The sequence below is a fragment of the Erythrolamprus reginae genome, chromosome 3, assembly GCF_031021105.1.
Source record: "Erythrolamprus reginae isolate rEryReg1 chromosome 3, rEryReg1.hap1, whole genome shotgun sequence".
NCBI lineage: Eukaryota > Metazoa > Chordata > Lepidosauria > Squamata > Dipsadidae > Erythrolamprus > Erythrolamprus reginae.
In genome coordinates this window covers 251534874-251559842 of record NC_091952.1, presented here as the reverse complement: position 1 = coordinate 251559842, position 24969 = coordinate 251534874, and the positions used below count along the sequence as shown (strand labels likewise).

At 42.1% G+C, this 24969-nt stretch overlaps 4 protein-coding genes across 4 annotated transcripts; all 4 read left to right on the top strand.

The window, feature by feature from the left end:
- Positions 1-192: 192 nt before the first annotated feature.
- Positions 193-1137, top strand: LOC139165504 (mas-related G-protein coupled receptor member H-like). Its single transcript, XM_070748681.1, has one exon. The coding sequence runs from the start codon at positions 193-195 to the stop codon at positions 1135-1137; it is 945 nt and encodes a 314-aa protein (XP_070604782.1).
- Positions 1138-7911: 6774 nt separating this feature from the next.
- LOC139165503 (mas-related G-protein coupled receptor member H-like) lies at positions 7912-8874 on the top strand. The gene has a single exon (XM_070748680.1). It carries the CDS (start codon positions 7912-7914, stop codon positions 8872-8874), a length of 963 nt encoding a protein of 320 aa, XP_070604781.1.
- A 5077-nt stretch (positions 8875-13951) lies between these two features.
- On the top strand, positions 13952-14899 carry LOC139166017 (mas-related G-protein coupled receptor member H-like). The gene has a single exon (XM_070749278.1). It carries the CDS (start codon positions 13952-13954, stop codon positions 14897-14899), a length of 948 nt encoding a protein of 315 aa, XP_070605379.1.
- Positions 14900-18794: 3895 nt separating this feature from the next.
- LOC139166016 (mas-related G-protein coupled receptor member H-like) lies at positions 18795-21252 on the top strand. The gene is made up of 2 exons (XM_070749277.1): positions 18795-19835; positions 20879-21252. Exon 1 carries the CDS (start codon positions 18795-18797, stop codon positions 19734-19736), a length of 942 nt encoding a protein of 313 aa, XP_070605378.1. The 3' UTR covers positions 19737-19835; positions 20879-21252.
- The last annotated feature ends 3717 nt before the right edge of the window (positions 21253-24969 follow it).

Below are 24969 nucleotides of genomic sequence, written 5' to 3'. Positions count from 1 at the left end.
AGCAGCACATGTTTGGGTAAAACCATCTCCTTTCTCCCTCCCTCCCCCGATTGATGACTCCACTAGGTTGCTGAGCTAGAAAGGTTGGTTACCGGTGATTTTGGAGACAGGAATGACTGAATACATTCTTCTTTCTTTTGATCTAACAGGAGCTTCCACTCAAAAAGATTTTCAGAGGATTACAAGAGCTTAATGATGAGTTCCAGCCAGGGAGGTGTGAATACTACACAAAACTATTATGAATATGACAATGCCAGTGGCTCATATGTTTATGAAGACGAGTACATCTTTTTTTATTTAGGATGGATTATTTTGCAAGGCATTATTTTAGTTATCTGTGGTATTGGATTTGTGGGCAATGGCTACATCATCTGGCTACTTGGCTTCCAGATTAAGAAGAACTCTTTCACCACATTCATCCTTAACTTGGCCATTACAGACTTTGGGTACCTCACATGTACGTTTATATATAGTATGCAACCGTTCACCAATTTTCAAGGAGGCAGCATTCTCTACGACATCTGTGCCTTTTTCATACACATGACATACACCAATGCAAACTTTCTTCTGACGGCTATTAGCATCGACCGATGTGTGGCTGTCCGTTTCCCAATCTGGCATCGCTGTTCCCGGCCAAAACATTTGTCCTCCAATGTTTGTGTCCTCCTATGGATCTCCTCTTTCCTCCTGAGCGGAAGTATGAGCATTATGAGAGTCTTTGTAAACGACATTCCTCTCATTATCCATTATCTTGTGGCTGCTATAGTTTGCCTTCCCCTGATCACACTCTCTACTGTAATCCTTTTCTTCAAAGTGCGTCGTAAATCAAATCAGAAGAATCGGAGTCGACTTTTACTAATGATTACAATGACTCTTCTCTGTTTCCTCATCCTTGCTTTTCCATTAAATGTCTTAGTAGTGATTATTAATTTTTCTAATATTGACACCTATACCATCATATTTTGGAATGCAGGTATTATAATGTGCTCCTGCCTAAACAGCAGCATTAATCCAGTGATCTACTTTCTAGTTGGGAGAAAAAAAGGAGCTCAGTCCAAGGAGAGCATGAAGGTCATTTTGCAAAAGGTCTTCAAAGAAGAGGAAACTACTGGAGGGAGCAACAGAAGAGAAAAATAGTTACCAAAGAAGAAAAATAAACTTTAAAGATAAGATAGTATTAAAAAAAAACCCTCCCAACAGACTTGAATGACACATCATCTGTGGTCAAATTCCCATTTATCAGCTAAGAAATCCAACTTTCTGGGAAGTTTTATTCTTTCATCTTCTTGCGCCAATCAGCAAACAGTCTACTTAATCAAAGCATCTTACAGGAAGTATATTCTGAAGAACAATTAACCCTGTCACCAATGAAGGCAGTTCTCCAAGTTCTCCAAAAATCTTTCTTTATAAGGAGATGCTACATTTCTGAACAATTCTTCAAAATTTAACTCTGTCTGCCTTGGCTTTTTGGTTCCCTCGCTGTAGCAGCCTCAAACCATCTCTATTTATTTTATTTATTTATTCATTTATCCAATACACAAATACATAGGAAGAAAAATAGACATGTAGTAATATATAGAAGGGTAAAGGTGAACTTAGAGGAGAGGATATATGAAAGGAAGAAAATATATATGATATGTGAGAGAAAGGAAAGACAATTGGACTGGGGACGAAAGGCACACCAGTGCACTTATGTACGCCCCTTACTGGTCTCTTAGGAACCTGGAGAGGTCAATCGTGGAGAGTCTAAGAGAGAAATGAAGGGGATTAGGGGTTGACACTATTGACTCCGGTAATGAGTTCCACGCTTCGATAACTCGATTGTTAAAATCATATTTTTTACAGTCAGGTTTGGAGCTGTTCGTATTAAGTTTGAATCTGTTGCGTGCTCTTGTGTTGTTGCGGTTGAAGCTGAAGTAGACATTGACCGGTAAGACGTTGCAGCATATGATCTTGTGGGCAATACTTAAATCGTGTTTTAGGCGCTGTAGTTCTAGGCTTTCTAGGCCCAGGATTGTTAGTCTGTTTTCGTAGGATATTCTGTTTCGAGTGGAGGAGTGAAGGGCTCTTCTGGTGAAATATCTTTGGACATTTTCAAGGGTGTTAATGTCTGAGATGTGGTATGGGTTCCAGACAGATGAGCAGTAGTCTAGGATGGATCTGGCAAAAGTTTTGTAGGCTCTTGTGAGTAGGGTGAGATTGCCGGAGCAGAATATGCGTAGGATCAGGTTAACAACGCTAGAAGCTGTTTTGGCGATATTGTTGCAGTGGGCTTTAGCACTTAGGTCATTCAATATTAGTATTCCAAGGTCTCCTACTGAGTGTAGGTTGGCAGTGAAAGATTGTTTATTCAGTTCGTATATGCGGTTTGGATTTTTTTTTGCAACTGACTGTTGGTGATTATCTTAGAAAGACAAGGATCATATCTTATATCACATGGTGCTGGGTTATGATTAGACAGGACACCAAGTTATTTGTGCATCTTTTACAGTTTCTTTCTCATGCCAGAAGTAAAAGATGTTCAAGTTTTCCACAGGAGATCGATCCTCACCTGCTATGCCGAAGTTTGTTATTTAATAAAAATATCTCTGAAGATTTCTGATCAAATTCTACTTGCAGTTATGTCTAAATCTGCTAGCAATTCTTTGAACTTTGTAACTCAAGATTGAGTGGATGGACTTCCCTTCTGTTGATGAATTTCATCTAACGGGGACTTAAGGATATTTTGCCTGTACATCCTTCCATCCCTGGTCACTTCAATCCTCAATATTGTGACACAATAATCTTCCCCTCACCAACTTTGAAGAATTTGGACCAGCTTTTTCAGGTATGTTATAATTTTGGAAGGTTTAATTAATTAATGCAAATACAACAATAGCCATTCCTTCAGTAGTTATATATTTCTTACCTGATGCTTAAATGTTGTCATATCGTCTGAGTTGAGGTTTCTTTGTTTTGACTCATTTTCCAACCTACTTTTAAGCCCTCATGACATAACAAGTTTGTCAGAAGCAAATAAATTATATTGAATTCAAGACAAGGGAATAAGATGTTTCTTTAACTTGCCCATAATGGTTTTTCATCAGTTTTGGTTCTTAGGTTCTGTATGAAAATTCATCCCATTTATTTGTGTATCATCTGGGAAACTTCCAGTTAATCACAGAAAGCTTGCACACATACAGGAAATATTCTATACTTAAACTATGAGGGACAGTGCCAACATAGAACTAAGGAGAAATTTCCTCACAATTACTATTGACCAATGGAACTACTTGCCCCTAGAAGTAGGGGTTCTTCATCACTGAAGGGTTTTTAATTTTTTTAAAAAAATTTAACACACTGAACTTAAAACATCAATACATATAACATAAAACATATCAATTTTTTACGTAGTTATACATGACTATCCAATGAACAATAAGTAAACATTCTAATCTTGCACCTTTTATAATCTTGTGGCCTGTCTGTTTTCCCATAATACTCCCCTCCCTGATCAATGGAAACAAGGCAGGGAGAAGCCTGAGTAGGGCCTCTCTAGGAATCTCCTGGGAGGAAACAGGTCCTCCACCCTAACTGTGGTTTCCCCAATCGCACACATATTGATTCCTACTGCTTGATTTACATTATTTGCTTTTACATTGATTCCTTATAACTTATAACTGAGAGAGCCAGCCAGTGGCAGTGGCTGGCACCAAAGATCCCAAGATCCTGAAAAACAATATACGTGGACTTCTCCTTGGTCATTGAACTTTTTTCCCCAGAACTCACTCTTTAGAACTGGTGCTGTATTGCTGACCTGATGGAATATCATCTTAATTATTTCCTATATTTTTTGCACTCTATAACTTTAGCACTTTATAACTTTAATGATTTTTTAATAATTATTTGTTATTCTATTAAGATCTTGAGAATAACTTAGTGTTAATTAGTATCCTATTTTAATGTAATTGATTTTTATATTTTTTTTTAATTGAATCTATATTGAATTTCTAATAATTAATAATTTAGCTAATTTCTTAGAAAGGTTTTTTAAAACTAATGAATTATTGGGGTGGGTATGATGATATGTATGAAATGAATGATTGTTATGGGTGGGCTGGGTGGGACTTTGGTATGGATGAAATAAATGGAAATGGTATGAATGATTTGATTAGCCTACTTGACACAGGAGAGGCAGGAGGGGAGGGGGCACCGATGTCTGAGGTGGTAGAGGGTCGGAATATTCCGGTCCTGCTGGAGAGAGGCAGATATCGCGGGGGCCACAGATCTAGCCATTCCAAGGGAATGAGAGATCGTTGCTTAATAATGATCCCTTGTTCCGGCTCTGTGAACCCAATCCTGGGTGCTGGTGATTAGTGTAATTCTGGCCCTGGGCTCAAGCTGCTGCTACTCAATGCCAGGTCGGTGGTAAATAAAGCTCTCCTCATCCGGGATTTGATCCAGGATGAGGAGGCCGACCTGGCATGTGTTACTGAAACCTGGCTGGGCCCAGAGGGAGGAGTTCCTCTCTCTGAAATCTGCCCAGCCGGGTTTCAGATATGGCATCAGCCTCGACCCCAGGGAAGGGGGGGAGGAGTGGCTATTATAGCCAGGGAGAGCCTTGGCTTGCGTAGACTCGTTGCTCCAGAGATTGCGGGCTGCGAGTCCCTCCTGGTGAAGTTGGACTTAGGGGTCCAGGTGGGCTTGTTTCTCACGTACCTGCCTCCCAGCTGCGTGTCACAAGCCCTGCCTGTGCTACTCGAGGAGGTAGCCGGGTTGGCGGTGGGCTTCCCCAGACTTCTTGTCTTGGGGGACTTTAACCTGCCGTCGCTCGGTGAAACCTCTGGACTGGCACAGGAGTTCATGGCCACCATGACAGCCATGGACCTGACCCAAGTAGTACAGGGTCCGACTCATGAGGGGGGGCATGCACCCGACATGGTATTCCTCTCTGAGCAACTGAGTAATGGTCTGAGACTAAGGGGCTTAGAAGTGTTGCCTTTGTCATGGTCAGACCATTTTCTACTGCGGCTTGACTTCCTGGCTCCAATCCTTCCTCGCAGGGAGGCGGAACCGATTAAGCTGTTCGGCCCCAGACGCCTGATGGATCCAGAGGGCTTTCAGAAGGCGCTTGGGGTTATTCCAGATACACTCATACACAATTCGGCAGAGTCTCTGGCTGAGGCCTGGAACAAGGCTGCAGCAGAGGCTCTTGACCGAATTGCGCCGTTGCGACCTCTCCGTGGCACTAGACCCCATAGAGCTCCATGGTTCAACGAGAAGCTCCGGGAGTTGAAACGCCAGAAGAGACGTCTAGAGAAGCAATGGAGGAAGAGTAAGTCCAAATCCGATCGAACACTTGTAAGAGCACATGTTAAGACTTACAAAGTGGCGCTCAAGGCGGCAAGATGCGCGTATCATTCCGCCTTGATTGCATCAGCGGAATCCCGCCCGGCCACTCTGTTTAGGGTGACCCGCTCCCTTCTTAATCAGGGGGGAGTTGGGGAGCCCTTGCAGAGTAGTGCCGAGGATTTTAACACATTTTTCGCTGATAAAATCGCTCGGATCCGAGGGGACCTCGACTCCAATTGCATAGCAGTATCGGCTGACAATGAGTCAGTCGAGGTGACTGGGGCACGTACTTATCCACCTGTCTGGGAGGAGTTTGATCTGGTGACACCTGATGAAGTGGACAAGGCCATTGGAGCTGTGAGTTCCGCCACCTGTTTACTGGATCCGTGTCCCTCCTGGCTGGTTTCGGCCAGGAGGGAGGTGACACAGAGCTGGGTCCAGGAGATTGTCAACGCTTCTTTGGGGAGGGGGTCCTTCCCGGATCCCTACAAGGAGGCACTTGTGCGCCCCCTCCTCAAGAAGCCTTCCCTGGACCCAGCCATTCTCAACAACTATCGATCAGTCTCCAACCTTCCCTTTATGGGGAAGGTTGTTGAGAAGGTGGTGGCGCTCCAGCTCCAGCGGTCCTTGGAAGAAGCCGATTATCTAGGTCCTCAGCAGTCAGGATTCAGGCCCGGCTACAGCATGGAAACTGCTTTGGTCGCGCTGATGGATGATCTCTGGCGGGCCCGGGACAGGGGTTTATCCTCTGTCCTGGTGCTTCTTGACCTCTCAGCGGCTTTCGATACCATCGACCATGGTATCCTTCTGCGCCGGCTGGAGGGGTTGGGAGTGGGAGGCGCTGTCCTTCAGTGGTTCTCTTCCTACCTCTCTGGTCGGTCGCAGTCAGTGTTAGTGGGGGGTCAGAGGTCGACCTCTAGGTTACTCCCTTGCGGGGTGCCTCAGGGGTCGGTCCTCTCCCCCCTACTATTTAATATCTACATGAAACCTCTGGGTGAGATCATCCAAGGGCATGGGGTGAGGTATCATCAGTATGCAGATGATACCCAGCTTTACATCTCCACCCCTTGTCCAGTCGGCGAAGCAGTGGAAGTGATGTGCCGGTGCCTGGAGGCTGTTGGGGTCTGGATGGGTGTCAACAGACTCAAGCTCAACCCGGATAAGACGGAGTGGCTGTGGGTTTTGCCTCCCAAGGACAATTCCATCTGTCCGTCCATCACCCTGGGGGGGGAGTCACTAACCCCCTCAGAGAGGGTTCACAACTTGGGCATCCTCCTCGATCCACAGCTCACATTAGAGAAACATCTTTCAGCTGTGGCGAGGGGGGCGTTTGCCCAGGTTCGCCTGGTGCACCAGTTGCGGCCCTATTTGGACCGGGAGTCACTGCTCACAGTCACTCATGCCCTCATCACCTTGAGGCTCGACTACTGTAATGCTCTCTACATGGGGCTACCTTTGAAAAGTGTTCGGAAACTTCAGATCGTGCAGAATGCAGCTGCGAGAGCTATCATGGGCTTTCCTAAATTTGCCCATGTCACACCAACACTCCGCAGTCTGCATTGGTTGCCGATCAGTTTCCGGTCACAATTAAAAGTGTTGGTTATGACCTATAAAGCCCTTCATGGCACTGGACCAGAATATCTCCGGGACCGCCTTCTGCCGCACGAATCCCAGCGACCAGTTAGGTCCCACAGAGTTGGCCTTCTCCGGGTCCCATCAACTAAACAATGTCGGGTGGCGGGATCCAGGGGAAGAGCCTTCTCTGTGGCGGCCCCGACCCTTTGGAACCAACTCCTCCCAGATATCAGAGTTGCCCCCACCCTCCTAGCCTTTCGTAAGCTCCTTAAAACCCACCTCTGTCGTCAGGCATGGGGGAATTGACATGTTCCTTCCCCCTAGGCTTATAAAATTTATGCATGGTACGCTAGTGTGTATGATTGGTTTTTAACTTGTGGTGTTTTTTAAATTAATTTAAATATTGGATTTGTCTTACATTGTATTGCTATTGCTGTGAGCCGCCCCGAGTCTGCGGAGAGGGGCGGCATACAAATCTGATTAAAGTTAAAGTTAAAGTTAAAGTATAGTTTATTATTATTATTATTATTATTATTATTATTATTATTATTATTGTTATTATTATTATTATTATTATTATTATTATTATTATTATTAATTAGATTTGTATACCACCCCTCTCCAAAGACAAACTTTTGTCTTCTGACAAACTTTTCTACTTAAGAACCTGGTCATGCAACGAATTAAATTCGTAAGTAGAGGTACCATTGTACTGCTACGCCAATTAAAGAGAGGGGTCTGCAGTCCATTAGGAATATCTGGCTGCAATACCAAGTGCATGTGAAGTACAGAGCTGCATATATGAAAGCAGCACATGTTTGGGTAAAACCATCTCCTTTCTCCCTCCCCCCCCCCCCCCCCCCCCGATGACTCCACTAGGTTGCTGAGCTAGAAAGGTTGGTTACCGGTGATATTGGAGACAGGAATGACTGAATACATTCTTCTTTCTTTTGATCTAATAGGAGCTTCCACTCAAAAAGATTTTCAGAGGATTACAAGAGCTTAATGATGAGTTCCAGCCAGGGAGGTGTGAATACTACACCAAACTATTATGAATATGACAATGCCAGTGGCTCATATGTTTTTGAAGAAGAGTACATCTTTTTTGATTTAGTATGGATTATTTTGCAAGGCATTATTTTAGTTATCTGTTGTATTGGATTTGTGGGCAATGGCTACATCATCTGGCTACTTGGCTTCCAGATTAAGAAGAACTTTTTCACCACATTCATCCTTAACTTGGCCATTACAGACTTTGGGTACCTCACATGTATGTTTATATATAGTATGCAACCATTCACCAATTTTCAAGGAGTCAGCATTTTCTACCGCATCTGTGCCTTTTTCTTACACATGACGTGCATCAATGCAAACTTTCTTCTGACGGCTATCAGCATCGACCGGTGCGTAGCTGTCCTTTTCCCAATCTGGCATTGCTGTTCCCGGCCAAAGCATTTGTCCACCAATGTTTGTGTCCTCCTGTGGATCTTCTCTTTCCTCCTGAGCGGAAGTATGAACATTATGAAAGTCTTTGTAAACGACATTCTTCTCAATATCCATTTTCTTGTGGCTGCTCTAGTTTGCCTTCCGTTGATCACACTCTCTACTGCAATCCTTTTCTTCAAAGTGCGTCGTAAATCAAATCAGAAGAATCAGAGCCGACTTTTACTGATGATTGCAATGACTCTTCTCTGTTTCCTCATCCTTGCTTTCCCATTAAATGTCTTTGCGGTGATTATTACTTTTTCTAATATTGAATCCAATAGTGACATGTTTTGGGAGGCAGGCATTATAATGTGCTCCTGCCTAAACAGCAGCATCAATCCAGTGATCTACTTTCTAGTTGGGAGAAAAAAAGGAGCTCAGTCCAAGGAGAGCATGAAGGTCATTTTGCAAAAGGTCTTCAAAGAAGAGGAAACTACTGGAGGGGCAACAGAAGAATCAAATAGGCCGCAGGGAAAATCTTAAATCCCCAGGTCAGTAAAAAAGAATGGAAAGATGTCTAGTTAAACAAGGAAGCAGCTAAAGGTGGTTCGAACAGTTCTTAGCTATAATAAAAAATCTGCAGGGAATTTCTTATTTAAACATTAAAATAAGACAGTACATAATCTATTTTTGACTTACTTATTTGTTTGTTTAAATATTGTACTTAAGTCTTGTTGTGGTTAGCTCTGGCCCAGCTCCTGCCCCAAGGACTGTGGATGTGGGGGAGACATCCACATGCTGCAGGCCTGTTTTGCCCCCAGTGGAATCTGATGATGAAGGCTCCTCTGACCAAGAAGACATGAGTGACAGGGAGGAGGAGAGTGGGGCAGACAGCTCAGAAGGAGATCAATTATCTAGCTCCTCCTTGGATTCAGAACAAGAGTTAATGATACAGCTACGCATGCGGAGAGCGATGCATAGGCAGCAACAACTGAGAGATTATTATCAAAGAAAATGAGGCCACCTATGGTTGGGTGGGGCTGTGGTCATTAGTGAGGCTACTATAAATAGCAGCCTGTTGGTTTGGCCATTGTGGAGGATTATCTGATTGTTGTGTTTCGTGCCTGCTTTGCTGACTTTGACCTTTTGTGTGCTGAGTTTTCCCCGCTTTGAAACTAAACCAGAGCAAAGTGTGTTTCACTTTGTGAAAGAAGAAGGACTGTGAATTACCTCACAGCTGCAAGCTAAGTATCACAGGACTGATAAGGGACTTGTATAAATTACCAGTTTGGTCGGAGAAGAGTGCTCTTTGTTATACAAAAAGAGGGCTTAGTTTAAGTGAATTTTCATTATAAAGAACATTGTTTTGAATTTTCAAACGTGTGTGTGTGTGTGAAATTTGTACCTGTGAATTTTTGGGAGGATTCTACCAGAGAGCCCGACAGAACAAGTCTTATAAGACAAAAATCACAACATAACACAAACATACCACCCCCCAACCTGAACTGTTGTCAAAACAGTTCTTTCTTTGTGAAATTTCAGCCTGTGACATCAGTGGTTATTCTACAGTTGTTCTACGGTTTTATATATGACCAAAGTCAGATTATTACTGTATATCATGATATTGTACATATAGTTGATTCTAGGAACATAAAGTTTTTATTTGCAGCTATTATCTCTCCTCTCATCCACCCAAATATAATTTTTTCCCAAATTTCATAATAATGTGATTCATCTTTATTTTTAAGTTCTTGTATCAATTTATCCATCTCTACACCATCATAAATCTTCTTAATCATTTCTCTCTCTGAGTGTGTTTCTTCTTTTTTTTTAGTTGTACGCTATGGTTATCCCGATTGCCGTAATTATGTGTTGAATCAAGTAATAATGCTCCTTTTTTTTATTTTCAGATCTATTATGCCCCAAAGAAATGTCTCTGGAAAGATTTATTTTTGGGTCCTTGATTGCTTGCAGACATTTCATTACCTGAATAGGTAACTAGCGTTGGGCGAACCGAACGTGCAAAGTTCAGGTTCATACCGAACTTTGCTCTGTTCGGTATACTTAACCCAAACCCAAACCCGAATTTTTGCAAAAGTTCGGCAAAAGTTCAAGTTTGGGAGAGTGCCAGGAAGCGCCGCCGCCCAGCTGTCACCTTCCGAAATGGCCAGTCGGGAGGTTAGGTTAGGTTAGGTTTAGGTTTATTGGATTTATATGCCGCCCCTCTCCGCAAACTCGGGGCGGCTCACAACAATAATAAAAAACAGTACAGTACACAATACCAAATCCAATGCCCACCCATCCAGTTACAATTTAAATTAATAATCTCATAAAAACAGTATATATAAAAAACAGGCACACAGTCAATCAATCAACAAAACAACATGGGCAAGGGGGAGGTGTTTTAGTTCCCCCATGCCTGACGGCAAAGGTGGGTCTTAAGGAGTTTACGAAAGGCAGGGAGGGTGGGGGCAATCCTAATCTCAGTGGGGAGCTGGTTCCAGAGGGTCGGGGCCCCCACAGAGAAGGCTCTTTCCCTGGGTCCCGCCAGACGACATTGTTTAGTCGACGGGACCCGGAGAAGGCCAACTCTGTGGGACCTAACCGGTCGCTGGGATTCGTGCGGCAGGAGGCGGTCCTGAAGATATTCTGGTCCGGTGCCATGAAGGGCTTTATAGGTCAGAACCAACACTTTGAATTGTGACCGGAAACTGATCGGCAGCCAATGCAGACTGCGGAGTGTTGGAGTGATATGGGCATACTTGGAGAAGCCCATAATTGCTCTCGCAGCTGCATTCTGCACGATCTGAAGTTTCCGAACACTTTTCAAAGGTAGCCCCATGTAGAGGAGAAAAAGGAGGTAGGGAATCCCATGAGGAGATTCCAGGGGCGGAGCTTTGACGTCACTGAGATGTCTTTCCTGGCTGGCTGAAATGGGGACTCCAGGAGGGACGTCTCAGTGATGTCAAAGCTCCACCCCTGGAATTCCCTCGTGGGATTCCCCACCTCCTTTTGCACCTCCTGACCGGCCGACAGCTCCCCGGCTGTTCTGGGAAGCACGCCGCTTAGCTGTCACCTTCAGAAACAGCTGCGGCACTTCTCGGCGGTCTCCCGGAAGTTCAGCAAAAGTTCGGGTTCGGGAGAGTGCCAGGAAGCGCCCCGACTGTTCTGGAAGGTGACAGCTGGGCGGCAGCGCTTCCTGGCGCTTTCCCGAGCGCCAAACTCAAAAGTTCGGCAAAAGTTCGGGTTTGGGTGCTGAACCTGAACGTTTTTAAAAATTCGGGTCCCGAACCCGAACCCGAACTTCGTTGGGTTCGCCCAACACTATATCGCCCAACCCACTATCAGTGATAAAAGGGAATGAGGTTTCTTTATATACACTGGCTTGCCCTGTGAATGTTGATGGGATAATTGTTTTCTACTTGGCCATCCCTTCATTGGAATGCTATTTACTGTTTGATTGTTTTAATGAGTTCCTAGTTCTGGATTAGGGCCTTTTTGAAACATTTGCTACAGAGCATATCAAGTACAAACATTCACAATATGATTTCTAAGATGCTTACAGATACTACAGGTTTTTAAACACAAAAAAGAACAATGTAAGAAAGCAGAGCCTTTTCTTTTGTTGTTTTTGTTCATTTGTTTTTGTTTCATTTTCCATTTTCTACATGCATAAACTGTAAATAGCAATAAAGTGAAGGCCTTAGTCCAGGGGTCAGCAACCCACTGCTCTGGAGCCACATGTGCCTCTATCATTCCTCTGCTGAGGGTCCAGTTCTCTGTCACGTTTAGCAATCCTGGGTGATATTTCATTTTAGTACCACATAAGGTGAAAAGTAGTAGTACAATTTTTTCACTCCTGTGAAGTACAGTTTATTCCAAACCTCATAAAAATCTGTTTCTTCTTTGCCTTTCATTTCCATTGTGAGCCTGTACATCTCTGCACATTCTAAACTCTTATGCGTAAACTTTTCATCGTTTGTTGTGTTTTCCAATTTCCAGTTTTGAGCGTATACAATTCTTGTGGCTATTATTATTTGTAAAATAATGTACGGGAGTTGTTTCTTTATCTTTTTGTCAATTATTCCTAATAGAAATATATCCGGTTTGAATTCTATTTGTTCTCATATTATTTCTTCTAATTTGTGACCAATATTTTTTTTTTGCCTTAGGACATTGCCACCACATGTGAAAATAGGTTCCTTCATTACTTCCGCACTTCCAACTATTTGGTTTCATGTTTATATACACTTTTGCTAGTCTTGTCAGTGTTAAGTGCCATCTTTAAAGCATTTTATATTGGTTGTCTTTAAATGCAGTTGACACTGATAATTATTACTATTTATTAAATGTATATGCAGTTCATGTTCCATATCCTTTCCCATTCCTCCAAATTTATATTGTGTCTGATATTTTGTGCCCCTGCGATCATTGAGCCTTTCATACTTTCCTTTGGAGTACAGGTTGACAGCTTCTTAGATTTTATTTTATTTTTTATTTTATTCATTTGTCCAATACACAAATACATAGGAAGAAAAATAGACATGTGGTAATATATATAAGGGTAAAAGTGAACTTAGGGGAGAGGATATATGAAAGGAAGAGAATATATATGATAGGTGGAAGAAAGGAAAGACAATTGGACAGGGGACGAAAGGCACACCAGTGCACTTATGTACGCCCCTTACTGGCCTCTTAGGAACCTGGAGAGGTCAATCGTGGAGAGTAAGGGAGAAATTTTGGGGGTTAGGGGTTGACACAATTGAGTCCGGTAATGAGTTCCACGCTTTGATAACTCAATTGTTGAAATCATATTTTTTACAGTCACATTTGGAGTGGTTCGTATTAAGTTTGAATCTGTTGCATGCTCTTGTGGTTTTGGGGTTGAAGCTGAAGTAGTCATTGACCAGTAGGACGTTGCAGCATATGATCTTGTGGGCAATACTCAAATCGTGTTTTAGGCGCCTAGTCCTAGGCTTTCTAGGCCCAGGATTGTTAGTCTATTTTCGTAGGGTATTCTGTTTCGAGTGGAGGAGTGAAGGGCTCTTCTGGTGAAATATCTTTGGACATTTTCAAGGGTGTTGATGTCTGAGATGTGGTATGGGTTCCAGACAGATGAGCAGTAGTCTAGGATGGGTCTGGCCAAAGTTTTGTAGGCTCTTGTGAGTAGTGTGAGATTGCCTGAGCAGAAGCTGCGTAGGATCAGGTTAACAACTCTAGAAGCTTTTTTGGCGATATTGTTGCAGTGGGCTTTAGCACTTAGGTCATTCGATATTAGTATTCCAAGGTCTTTTACTGAGTGTGGGTTAGCAGTGAGAGATTGTTTATTCAGTTCGTATGTGTGGTTTGGATTCTTTTTGCCGATGTGGAGGGTAGAGCATTTGTTGCCTGTTTGACAGGAATGCAGTAATCCAGTTGTGGAGAAGTCCTGAGATGCCATAGGATTTGAGTTTTAGGAGTAGTTTGTCATGGACCACTGAGTTGAAGGCTTTGCAAAAGTCTATTTGAAGCTATGACAATATTGGTATTATTTATGACACAGGAATGACTGAATCTACTCTTCTTTCTTTTTATCTAATAGGAGCTTCCGTTCAAAAGGTTTTCCAGAGAATTACAAACAATGACGAATTCCAGCTCGGGAAATTTGGATACTATCCAGAGCTATTATGAATACTACAATGCCAGTGACTCATATGAGAATGTGCAAGAGAACACCCTTTCTGATTTAGGATGGATTATTTGGCTAGGCATTATTTTTATTACCTGTTGTATTGGACTTATGGGCAATGGCTACATCATCTGGCTACTTGGCTTCCAGATTAAGAGAAACTCTTTCACCGCATTCATCCTTAACTTGGCCATTGCAGACTTTGGCTACCTCGCAACTGACTTCATATATTATATTGATCAATTTGCCGATTTTCAAGAAAGCAAAATTCTCTTCCTTTTCTGTGTCTTTTTCTCCCATATGATGTACACCAACTCAAACTTTCTTCTGACAGCCATCAGCGTCGACCGGTGTGTGGCTGTCCTTTTTCCAATCTGGCATCACTGTTCTCGGCCAAAAAAGTTGTCCTCTAGTATCTGTGTCCTCCTGTGGTTCTCCTCTTTCCTCATGAGCGGGAGTATGTGCATTATGCTATTCACACATGTCTTTTACAAACTGTTTGGTCTCCATTTCCTTGTGACTTCTTTAGTTTGCCTTCCATTGATCACACTCTCTACTGTGGTCCTGTTCATCAAAGTGTGTTTGAAACCTAAACAGAAGAATCAGGGCCGTCTTTTACTGATGATCTTAGTTACCCTTCTCTGTTTCCTCCTCCTTGCTTTTCCATTAAGTGTCCTTGCAATGATTGTTAGTTTTTCCAGTACCAAAACCTACAATCAACTGAAATATTGGGTTCGATGTGGAAAGCTGTTTTCCTGCCTAAACAGCAGTATTAACCCAGTGGTCTACTTTCTAGTTGGAAGGAAAAAAGCTCAGGCCAAAGAGAGCATGAAGGTCATTTTGCAAAAGATCTTCAAAGAAGGGGAAACTACTGGAGGAAACAAGAGAAGAGAAAAATAGGCCAGAGGAAAAATCGTAAAACTCCATGTCAGCAATAAAGAATGGAAATAAAGTCGTTCCTCTACTTATGAACTTAATGCGTTCCGTGACCAGGTTCTTAAGTAGAAACGTTTGCAAGAAGAAGCAATTTTTCCCATAGGAATCTATGTAAAAGCAAATAATGTGTGCGATTGGGGAAACCACAGGGCGGGTAGAGGCCCTGTTTCCTCCCAGGAGATTCCTAGAGAGGCCCCATGGAGGCTTCTCCCTGCCTTTTTTGGCCTTGTTTCCTCCCAGGAGATTCCTAGAGAGCCCTCACGGAGGCTTCTCCCTGCCTTTTCCAACCCTGTTCCCTCCAAGGAGATTCCTAGAGAGGCCCCACAGAGGCTTCTCTCCGCCTTGCTCCCTCCAAGGAGATTTCTAGAGAGGCCCCACAGAGGCTTCTCCCTGCCTTTTCCAACCCTGTTCCCTCCAAGGAGATTCCTAGAGAGGCCCCACAGAGGCTTCTCTCCGCCTTGTTCCCTCCAAGGAGATTTCTAGAGAGGCCCCACAGAGGCTTCTCCCTGCCTTTTCCAGCCCTGTTTTCTCCCAGGAGATTCCTAGAGAGGCCCCACAGAGGCTTCTCCCTGCCTTTTCCGGTTACAGTTTCGGAGGCTCGGGTTTGTAAGTGGAAAATGGTTCTTGAGAAGAGGCAAAAAAATCTTGAACACCTGGTTCTTATCTAGAAAAATTCGTAAGTAGAGGCGTTTGTAGGTAGAGGTACTACTATATCGCTAGTTAAGCAGGGAAGCAGCTACAGGTGGGTTCAACATGTCTGTAGCTTAATTCTACAAATCAGCAGGGATTTCTCTTTTTGGGTCCTTGCTGATCTCTTAGGTTGATTGCTTGCAGACATTTTATTACTTGACTAAGTAACGTCATCAGTGCTTAAAGGGAAGGAGGTTTCTTTATCTACACTGGCTTGCCCTGTCAATGTTGATGGGATAATTGTTTTCTACTTGGTCATCCCTTCATTGGACTGCTATTTACTGTTTGATTGTTTTTATGAGTTCCTTGTTCCTGGATTAGAGTCTTTTTGAAACATTTGCCTCAGAGCATATCAGATACAAACATTTACAGTATAGTTTCTAAGAAAGTCTAAATTCTTATTGGTTCTGCAAGTAGATTAACACAAAAAAGAACAATGTGAGAATGCAGAGTCTTTTCTGTTGTTGCTGTTGACTTGTTGTTTCCTTTCTCCCTTTCTACATGTATATGCTGTAAATAGCAATAAAGTGAAGACCTTAGACTAAAGTATCAAAATTAAGGTAGAATCATTATTATTTAATAATATTTTTATAATTTTGCTGTCATCTATTCATGCTATGTGTGTCAACCCTGAAGCTGACCTGACCGAAGCCATCTTAGAGATTTCAGTGCAGCTGAAGGGGGGGGGGGGGGTTGAGGTAACTGGGACTTTGTGGTCAAAACAAAATATTTTTTCTTGGGAACTCAGGGCGGCTAACAACAATGATAAAACACAACATGTAACAATCCAATTTAATAAAACAACTAAAAACCCTTATTATAAAAACCAAACATACACACAAACATACCATACATAACTTGTAATGGCCTAGGGGAAGAAATATCTTAACTCCCCCATGCCTGGCGACAAAGGTGGGTCTTGAGTAATTTGCGAAAGACAAGGAGGGTGGGGGCCGTTATAATCTCCGGGGGGAGTTGATTCCAGAGGGCCGGGGCTGCCACAGAGAAGACTCTTCCCCTGGGGCCCGCCAAACGACATTGTTTGGTCGACGGGACCCAGACAAGGCCAACTCTGTGGGACCTTATCGGCCGCTGGGATTCGTGCGGTAGAAGGCGGTTCCGGATGTATTCTGGCCCAATGCCATGTAGGGCTTTAAAGGTCATTACCAACACTTTGAATTGTGACCAGAAACCGATTGTCAGCCAGTGGGTGTGGCAATAAATAGTTCAAGGAGTTGGATCATTACAGCAGCCACCACACTCAAACTATTCACAGGGAAAACAGAATAACATAATAACAAGTTTAGAAGGACTTTGGAGGTCATCTAGTCCAACTCCCTGATCAAGCAGGAGATTCTATATCATTCTGGAAAAATGACTGCCTAACCTCTCCTTAAAAGCCTCCAGGGAGGGAGCACCACAACTTCTAACAACAAGCTGTTCTATCTGTTTATTGTTCTAACTAACTTAACATTTTTGGACAAGTGGCAGTTCCCTTTGAAAGTCTCAAGTGTTGAGCTCTCACCATCTCCGCAAGCAGGCTCTGACCACCAGAACGATCCTCCTTATTTTCAGGTTGAATCTCTCCCTGGTCATTTTCCATCCATTATTCCTTGTCTGGCCTTCTTGTGCTTTAGAAAATAGCCGGACCCCTCTGTGGTAGCCCCTGCCTCTTTGTGGTAGCCCCTTAAGTATTGGGACACTGTTATCATGTCTCCTCCTGGTCCTTCCCTTTGCCAGATTGTCCATGCTCAGTTCCTGCAACTGCTCTTCATATGTTTCAGTTTCCAGTCCCCTAATCATCCTGGATGCTCTCTTCTGCACTTTCTCTAGAGGTTCAATGTTTCAACTTTGTAGTGTGGTGACCAAAATTGGATGCAGTACTCTAAGTGTGGTTTAACTAAGGCTTTATGGAGTTGCATTAGTACCTTCCTAGTCCTAGATTGTATCTCTCTATTAATGCAATTTAGGATTTTGGCTTTCTGGCTGCCGCTGCACATTGCTAGCTCATATTTAGTTGGTTGTCTACCAAGACTCAAAGATCCCTCTCACAGTTGTGACTATTGAGTGTAGTTTCACCTAGCTTTTATGTATATCTTTGTTGCTTTTATTACCTTGCTCTCAGTTGCTTTTTTCTAACCATTGGGCCACCATGGCTCTTATCTATCTATCTATCTATCTATCTATCTATCTATCTATCTATCTATCTATCTATCTATCTATCTATCTATCTATCTGTCTATCTATCTAGTCCATTACACAATGAGGGGTTTAGTGGGTATATATATATATATATATATATATATATATATATATATGTGTTAAATGTTTATAGCTTATACAAAATATAGTTTGTCGGCTATAGATATATTACTGCCTTGCAGTGGCCCTGGGCTGGGCCTATAGGCAAAAAAAGAGGAGCTGTGACGTTCCTTGGAAATATACCAGGGTCATCCGACATAAGAAAAAACATATATATATATATATATATATACATAGTAATATACACGATGAAGGTTATAGAGAAGATACTCATAGTAAAATATATCTATGAAAGAATAGAAAAGAAGATATAGTAATAGAACATATCAATGAAAGAAAAGAAGAAGAGATATAGGAATAGAAGAAAGGTATAGGAGATATAGGAGAGCAATAGGACAGGGGACGGAAGGCACTCTTGTGCACTTGTACTCGCCCCTTACTGACCTCTTAGGAATCTGGATAGGTCAACCGTGGATAATCTAAGGGTAAAGTGTTGGGGGTTTGGGGATGACACTACAGAGTCCGGTAATGAGTTCCATGCTTCGACAACTCGGTTACTGAAGTCATATTTTTTACATTCAAGTTTGGAGCGGTTAATATTAAGTTTAAATCTGTTGTGTGCTCTTGTGTTGTTGTGGTTGAAGCTGAAGTAGTCGCCGACAGGCAGGACGTTGCAGCATATGATCTTGTTGGCAATACTTAGATCTTGTTTAAGGCATCTTAGTTCTAGGCTTAAATAGTTTCCAGTATCTTAAATAGTTTCCAGTATCTTATATTAGATACTGGAAACTATGACAATATTGGTATTATTTAGGAGACAGGAATGACTGAATCCGGTCTTTTTTTCCCCTTTTCTTTTAATAGGAGATTCCACTCCGGAAGATTCTAAGAGGATTTAAAAAGCTTAATGATGAATTCCAGCCTGGGATATCTGGATGCTACAGAAAACTATTATGATTATAACAATACCAATGACTTATACGTGTACCCGGAAGAGATCTCTCATTTTCTTTTAGCAGGGTTTATTCGGCTAGGCGTTACTTTATTTACCTGTTGTATTGGACTTGTGGGCAATGGCTACATCATCTGGCTACTTGGCTTCCAGATTAAGACAAACTCTTTCACCACATTCATCCTTAATTTGGCCGTTGCAGACTTTGGGTACCTCGCATCTATAGTCATTTACGATATTCATGAATTAACACATTTCCTAGGAAGTGGAATTCTCTTCGATTTCTGCGCCTTTTCCTGCTTTATGACGCTTACGAATTCTCATTTTCTTCTGACAGCCATCAGCATCGACCGGTGTGTGGCTGTCCTTTTCCCAATCTGGCATCACTGTTCCCGGCCAAAAAAATTGTCCTCCAGCATCTGTGTCCTCCTGTGGATCTCCTCTTCCCTCCTGAGTGGAAGTATGAGAATTATGCTATTCACAGATGTCTTTGGAAATAACAACATCTTCGGTCTCCATTTCCTTGTCATTGCTATAATTTGCCTCCCATTGATCACACTCTCTACTGCAATCCTTTTCTTCAAAATGTGTCGTAAATCGAATCAAAAGAATCAGGGGCGGCTTTTACTGATGATTTTAATGACTCTTCTCTGTTTCCTCCTCCTTGCTTTTCCACTAAATGTCTTTGCGGTGATTATTAGTTTTTCTAATATTGGAGCTGGCATTGACCAGCTGTATTGGGGGGCAGGTATTATAATGTGCTCCTGCCTAAACAGCAGCATCAATCCAGTGATCTACTTTCTAGTTGGGAGAAAAAAAGGAGCTCAGTCCAAGGAGAGCATGAAGGTCATTTTGCAAAAGGTCTTCAAAGAAGGTGAAGCTACTGGAAGGAGATAGAAGAGCTCAACCCCACTCAGAAGACCTCCGTGCTTCCTTCTGAGTAGCAATCAACCATATTGCTACCTGGGGTTAGCAAGTAGCCGTCCTATCTTATAGGTAGGACCAAATCTCTTTTGACATTATTGTTATTATTTATTAGATTTGTATGCCGTCCTTCTCTGCAGACTCGGGGTGGCTAGCAACAGTAAAAAGACAATATAAACAAATCTAATATTAAAAGTAATTTTAAAAAACCCAATTGAAGGAACCAATCATACATACAGACATACCATGCATAAATTTTATAAGCCTAGGGGGAAGGGAATATCTCAATTCCCCCATGCCTGACGACAGAGGTGGGTTTTAAGAAGCTTACGGAAGGCAAGGAGGGTGGGGGCAACTCTGATATCTGGGGGGAGTTGGTTCCAGAGGGTCAGGGCCGCCACAGAGAAGGCTCTTCCCCTGGGTTCCGCCAAACAACATTGTTTAGTCGACGGGACCCGGAGAAGGCCAACTCTGTGGGACCTAACTGGTCGCTGGGATTCGTGCGGCAGAAGACGGTCCCAGAGATATTCTGGTCCGATGCCATGAAGGACATATTGGTTCTTTCATCTGAATATGCATAGAAATCCTGGCATTTCTCTTTTTGGATCCTTGATGGTCTCTGAGCTTGAGTGCTTGGAGATGTTTTGTTACCTGGCTAGGTAACATCAGCAGCGCTTAAAGGGAACCAGGTTTTTTTAAGTACACCGGCTTGCCCTGTCAATGTTAATGGGATAATTGCTTTATAATTACTTCGTTATCCCTTCATTGGACTGCTATTTACTGTTTGATTGTTTTTATGAGTTCTTTGTTCCTGTCTTTTTGAAACATTTGCCTATCAGATACAAACATTTACAGTATGGTTTCTAAGAAGGTCTAAATCCTTATTGGTTCTGCAAGTAGATACACACAAAAAAGAACAATGTGAGAATGCAGTCTTTTCTGTTGTTGCTTTTGACTTGTTGTTGTTTCCTTTCTCCTTTTCTAAATGTATATGCTGTAAATAGGAATAATGTGAAGACCTTAGCCTAAAGTATCAGAATTAAGGCAGAATTTTTATTATTAAATAATGTTTTTATGATTTTCCTGTCATCTATTAATGCTACATTTATCTGTAGATGAAAAATTTAAACAACTGTGTTTGTCCACCCTGGAGCTGATGAAACCATCTTGGAGCTTTCAGTGGAGCTGAAGGAGGGGGGATTTGAGATAGCTGCAACTTTGTGGTCAAAACAAAATACTTTCTCTTGGGAACCAAGGACATTCTGACACCTGCTCAGAGGAAGGAGGAGCATTGTCACCAGGCAACCAGAAAGAGCCTTGATTGGAGTATGTGACTGATGGTTTTGGAAAGTGACAAACATTTACTTTTAATTAAGTGGAAACCACAGGAACCACCAGAATCGTTTTTCACCAGATCTGTGTCAGTATGATCTATCTAATAAAGCTATTCTTTGAGGAATCTACGTGCCTTGGGGTTTTGCTTCCTATTACTTGGAGCTCTAATATCCTAGTCCCTCCAATATGTAGATATAGATGGCAATGTTAAGAACAATCAAGTCACTATCAGTAATGTTTGTGGGCATAATTCATATTTTCTGCTAGTCACATCTACTCGACTGATCAGAGCAGGGAGGCAGGGAATTCTGTTTATCCCATCCCTGATGGGCCCCAAAAGAAGGGTCTTCTCGGTGGTGGCTCCCTTTCTCTGGAACATCATTCTTCCAGAGATTAGAATGCCCCCCCCACTCTAACACTCTTCTGGAAAGTGCTGAAGACCTGCCAGTGGGCCTGCAAAACTAAGAGCAGGATGAAACCCATTAAATGGTTTGTGCAATCTGCTGTCACCAGGGCACAGGGTGGGCAGTGGTTTTATTATATTATACTATATTAATTTATTGATTTCTTTTTATTAGTTTTATAGTTTTGAATGTGGTTTTATATTCTCTAAGCCGCCTTGGGTTGCCATGGATGAATAGGCGGCAATACAGTAATACCTCGTCTTACGAACTTAATTGGTTCCGGAAGTAGGTTCATAAGGTGAAAAGTTCGTAAGACGAAACATTTTTTCCCATAGGAAACAATGTAAAAGTGATTATTGTGTGCAAAGGGGGAAAAATCGCAAAATGGCGCTCTGCTGGGTGCCGCCGCCCGGCTGTCACCTTTTAAAACAGCCGGGGGGATTTTCGCCGTTCTCCCGAACCTGAACTCGAACCTGAACCTTTCGGGTTCGGGAGGCCTCTGAGAAGCGCCACCGCCTCGCTGTCACCTTCTGAAACAGCCGGGGGGCTTTTTGGCGTTCTCCTGAATGCTGAACCCGGAAGTTCGGGTTCGGGTTCAGGTTCGGGTTCCGGAGGCTGCCGAGAAGCGCCCGGCTGTTTCAGAAGGTTACAGCTGGACGGCGCTGCCCGGCAGAGCGCTGTTTTTGTGATCAGCGGCGGCGTTTTCGGCCAATCTGGAGGCTGGAAAGGAGGTGGGGAATCCCAATAGGCAATTCCATGGGTGGAGCTTTGACATCACAAAGACATCCTTCCTGGAGGTCACGTAAGAAGAGGCAAAGAATTTCCGAATCCTGGGTTCATATCACGAGGGGTTCGTATCACGAGGGGTTCGTACCACTAGTAAATTCAAATAAATGGAGAAGGTGGCCAAATGTGATCAGCATTCGTCCACCGTACTTCTGTCTCAAATTCCAAGATTAAAAGTATATACACTGCTCCCCACATGGAAGCCTGACCTTTTTTATTATTTTCTGCAATGGAGGTGGGGTGGGGTTGATGGAAACCAGAAGCTAGATCAGTGCCCACTGAATCTTCTGCATAGGGGAAAATGGGAAGGTTCAACAAGATTCAAAGTTTTCTAACCCTCAATTACATTATTCACAATTGGAAAAACTAACACAGCATGGATAAGTAGGCTCAACCCATGTCATATATTAGAGAGCAGGTAACAGCAAACAGATCTTCTGCAGAAAATATTTTTTTCTGCTTGGGGACGGGTAAAAAGATCTTGTTAAAATTCTCAGGCAAAGAGATACGTTCTTGCATAATCAATGTGAGCACCAAGCGATAACACAATCTGGTTCTTGTTTTAGCAAGATAATCACCAACTGTAAAATAAGGGCCCTGCCCAAGAACCTTGGCTATCAAGTTCAGTTCTGATGGGGAACTGAAGAAGCTTTGGGGATGAGAAGGAAAATGTTTGCAAAGAAAAATATCAAGACAGTCCAATTGCCTTTTGGAAAAGCACTTTTGGGGGATGGTAAGAAAGCTTCCTGGTCCCATCTTCATATTGACCCCTATGACAATCATTTAGTGTTGTACCACATGTTTTTAACAAATGTATATTTTCTTTTATGTACACTGAGAGCATATGCACCAAGACAAATTCCTTGTGTGTCCAATCACACTTGGCCAATAAAGAATTCTATTCTATTCTATTCTATTCTATTCTATATTTCTAAAGACCAAAGAAAAGAAATAAACCTTAAGGTTAGATCATATTTAGATTATATTATTATTAGAGAATTGAAAGGGACCTTGTAGGTCATCTAATCCAACCCTCAGCTCAAGTAGAAGTCCCCACACTGTTTTGGACAAATGGGAGACCAATCTCAAAGGAAAAGACAGTATCAAAACAAAAGAACATTATTATCATGATGATTCTCTATTCAATAACTGCTGGGATCCCTTTTATTGCTGCTTAGAAAAAAAGAACAATTTGCCCAACAAATGTTAAGAATCCTATATATTTAGATAGATACATATCTGATGTCAAATCTTCCTTTTTTTTCTCAATGGATGTATGAGACATCGATATATGTTAAAATTAAATTGGCTCTCTTAAAATCTCTTTGCTTTGCTATACTCAACACTTTCTCTTATTCATTTACAATTCAAAATATTAGATATACTGTAATGAGCTACTGACAATATTTCTAGTTCATATTACCAATACAGATCTACCGTACACCCGCCCGCCTCTTTCTTTTTTTTCTTTTTTGTTTGTTTGTTTGTTTGCTTGGTTTGTTTTGTTTTGTCTCTTGTTTGCTGTTAAATGCATATTGTCTAGACCATAATTTGATATACAATCTTTGCTTCTTAATTACCCATTTCTTTTTTCTTCTGTATCTCGATATGTTTAAACTGTTATCCGTACTTAAATGTATTCATTGTATTTATCCTTGTAAATAAAAACTTTAATTAAAAAAAAAAGAACAGAATGCACACATGAATGACTTTGATCAGCTGGGTCTCTTCCTTAGTGGTCAAAGTCCCATTTATGATCTTAAAGTCTCAACTGTCAGGGAGGTTTTGTTCTTTGGTCTTCTCATATCAATCATCAAAGTGTCTGCTTAATTAAAGCATCTTAAAAGAAATATAATCTGGACAATAATTTCCTTTGTGACAAATAGTAACTGTGAGTAACTATGAGTAACAAATAGTAATTGTGAGAGGGATCTTGGCATCCTAGTGGATGCCAGCAGTGTGCAGCAGCTGCAAAAAAAGACAACACAGTTCTAGGCTGCATTAACAGAGGGACAGAATCAAGATCACGTGAAATACCACTTTATAAGGCCCTGATAAGGCCACCCTTGGAATATTGCATCCAGTTTTGGTCGCCACGATGCAAAAAGGATATTGAAACTCTAGAAAGAGTGCAGAGAAGAGCAACTAAAAGGATTAGGGGACTAGAAGCTAAAACATATGAAGAACAGTTGCAGGAACTGGGTATGTTTAGTTTGATGAGGAGAAGGACCAGGGGAGACATGATAGCAATGTTCCAATATCTCAGGGGTTGACACAAAGAAGGAGTCAACCTATTCTCCAAAGGTTAGTACAAGAAGCAATGGGTGGAAACTATAAGAGAGAAGCAACTTAGAACTAAGGAGAAATTTCCTGACAGTTAGAACAATTAATCAGTGGAACAGCTTGCCTCCAGAAGTTGTGAATACTCCAACACTGGAAGTTTTTAAGAAGATGTTGGCTAGTCATTTGTCTCAAGTAGTGTAGGGTTTTCTGCCTAAGCAGGAGGTTGGACTAGAAGACCTTCAAGGTCCCTTCTAACTCTGTTGTTGTTGTTGCTGTTGTTGTTATTATTATTATTATTATTATTATTATTATTATTATTATTATTATTATTATTATTATTATTAAATGAAGGCAAACAATTTCCTTTGTCCCCAGAAATCTTTCTTTATAAGGCGATG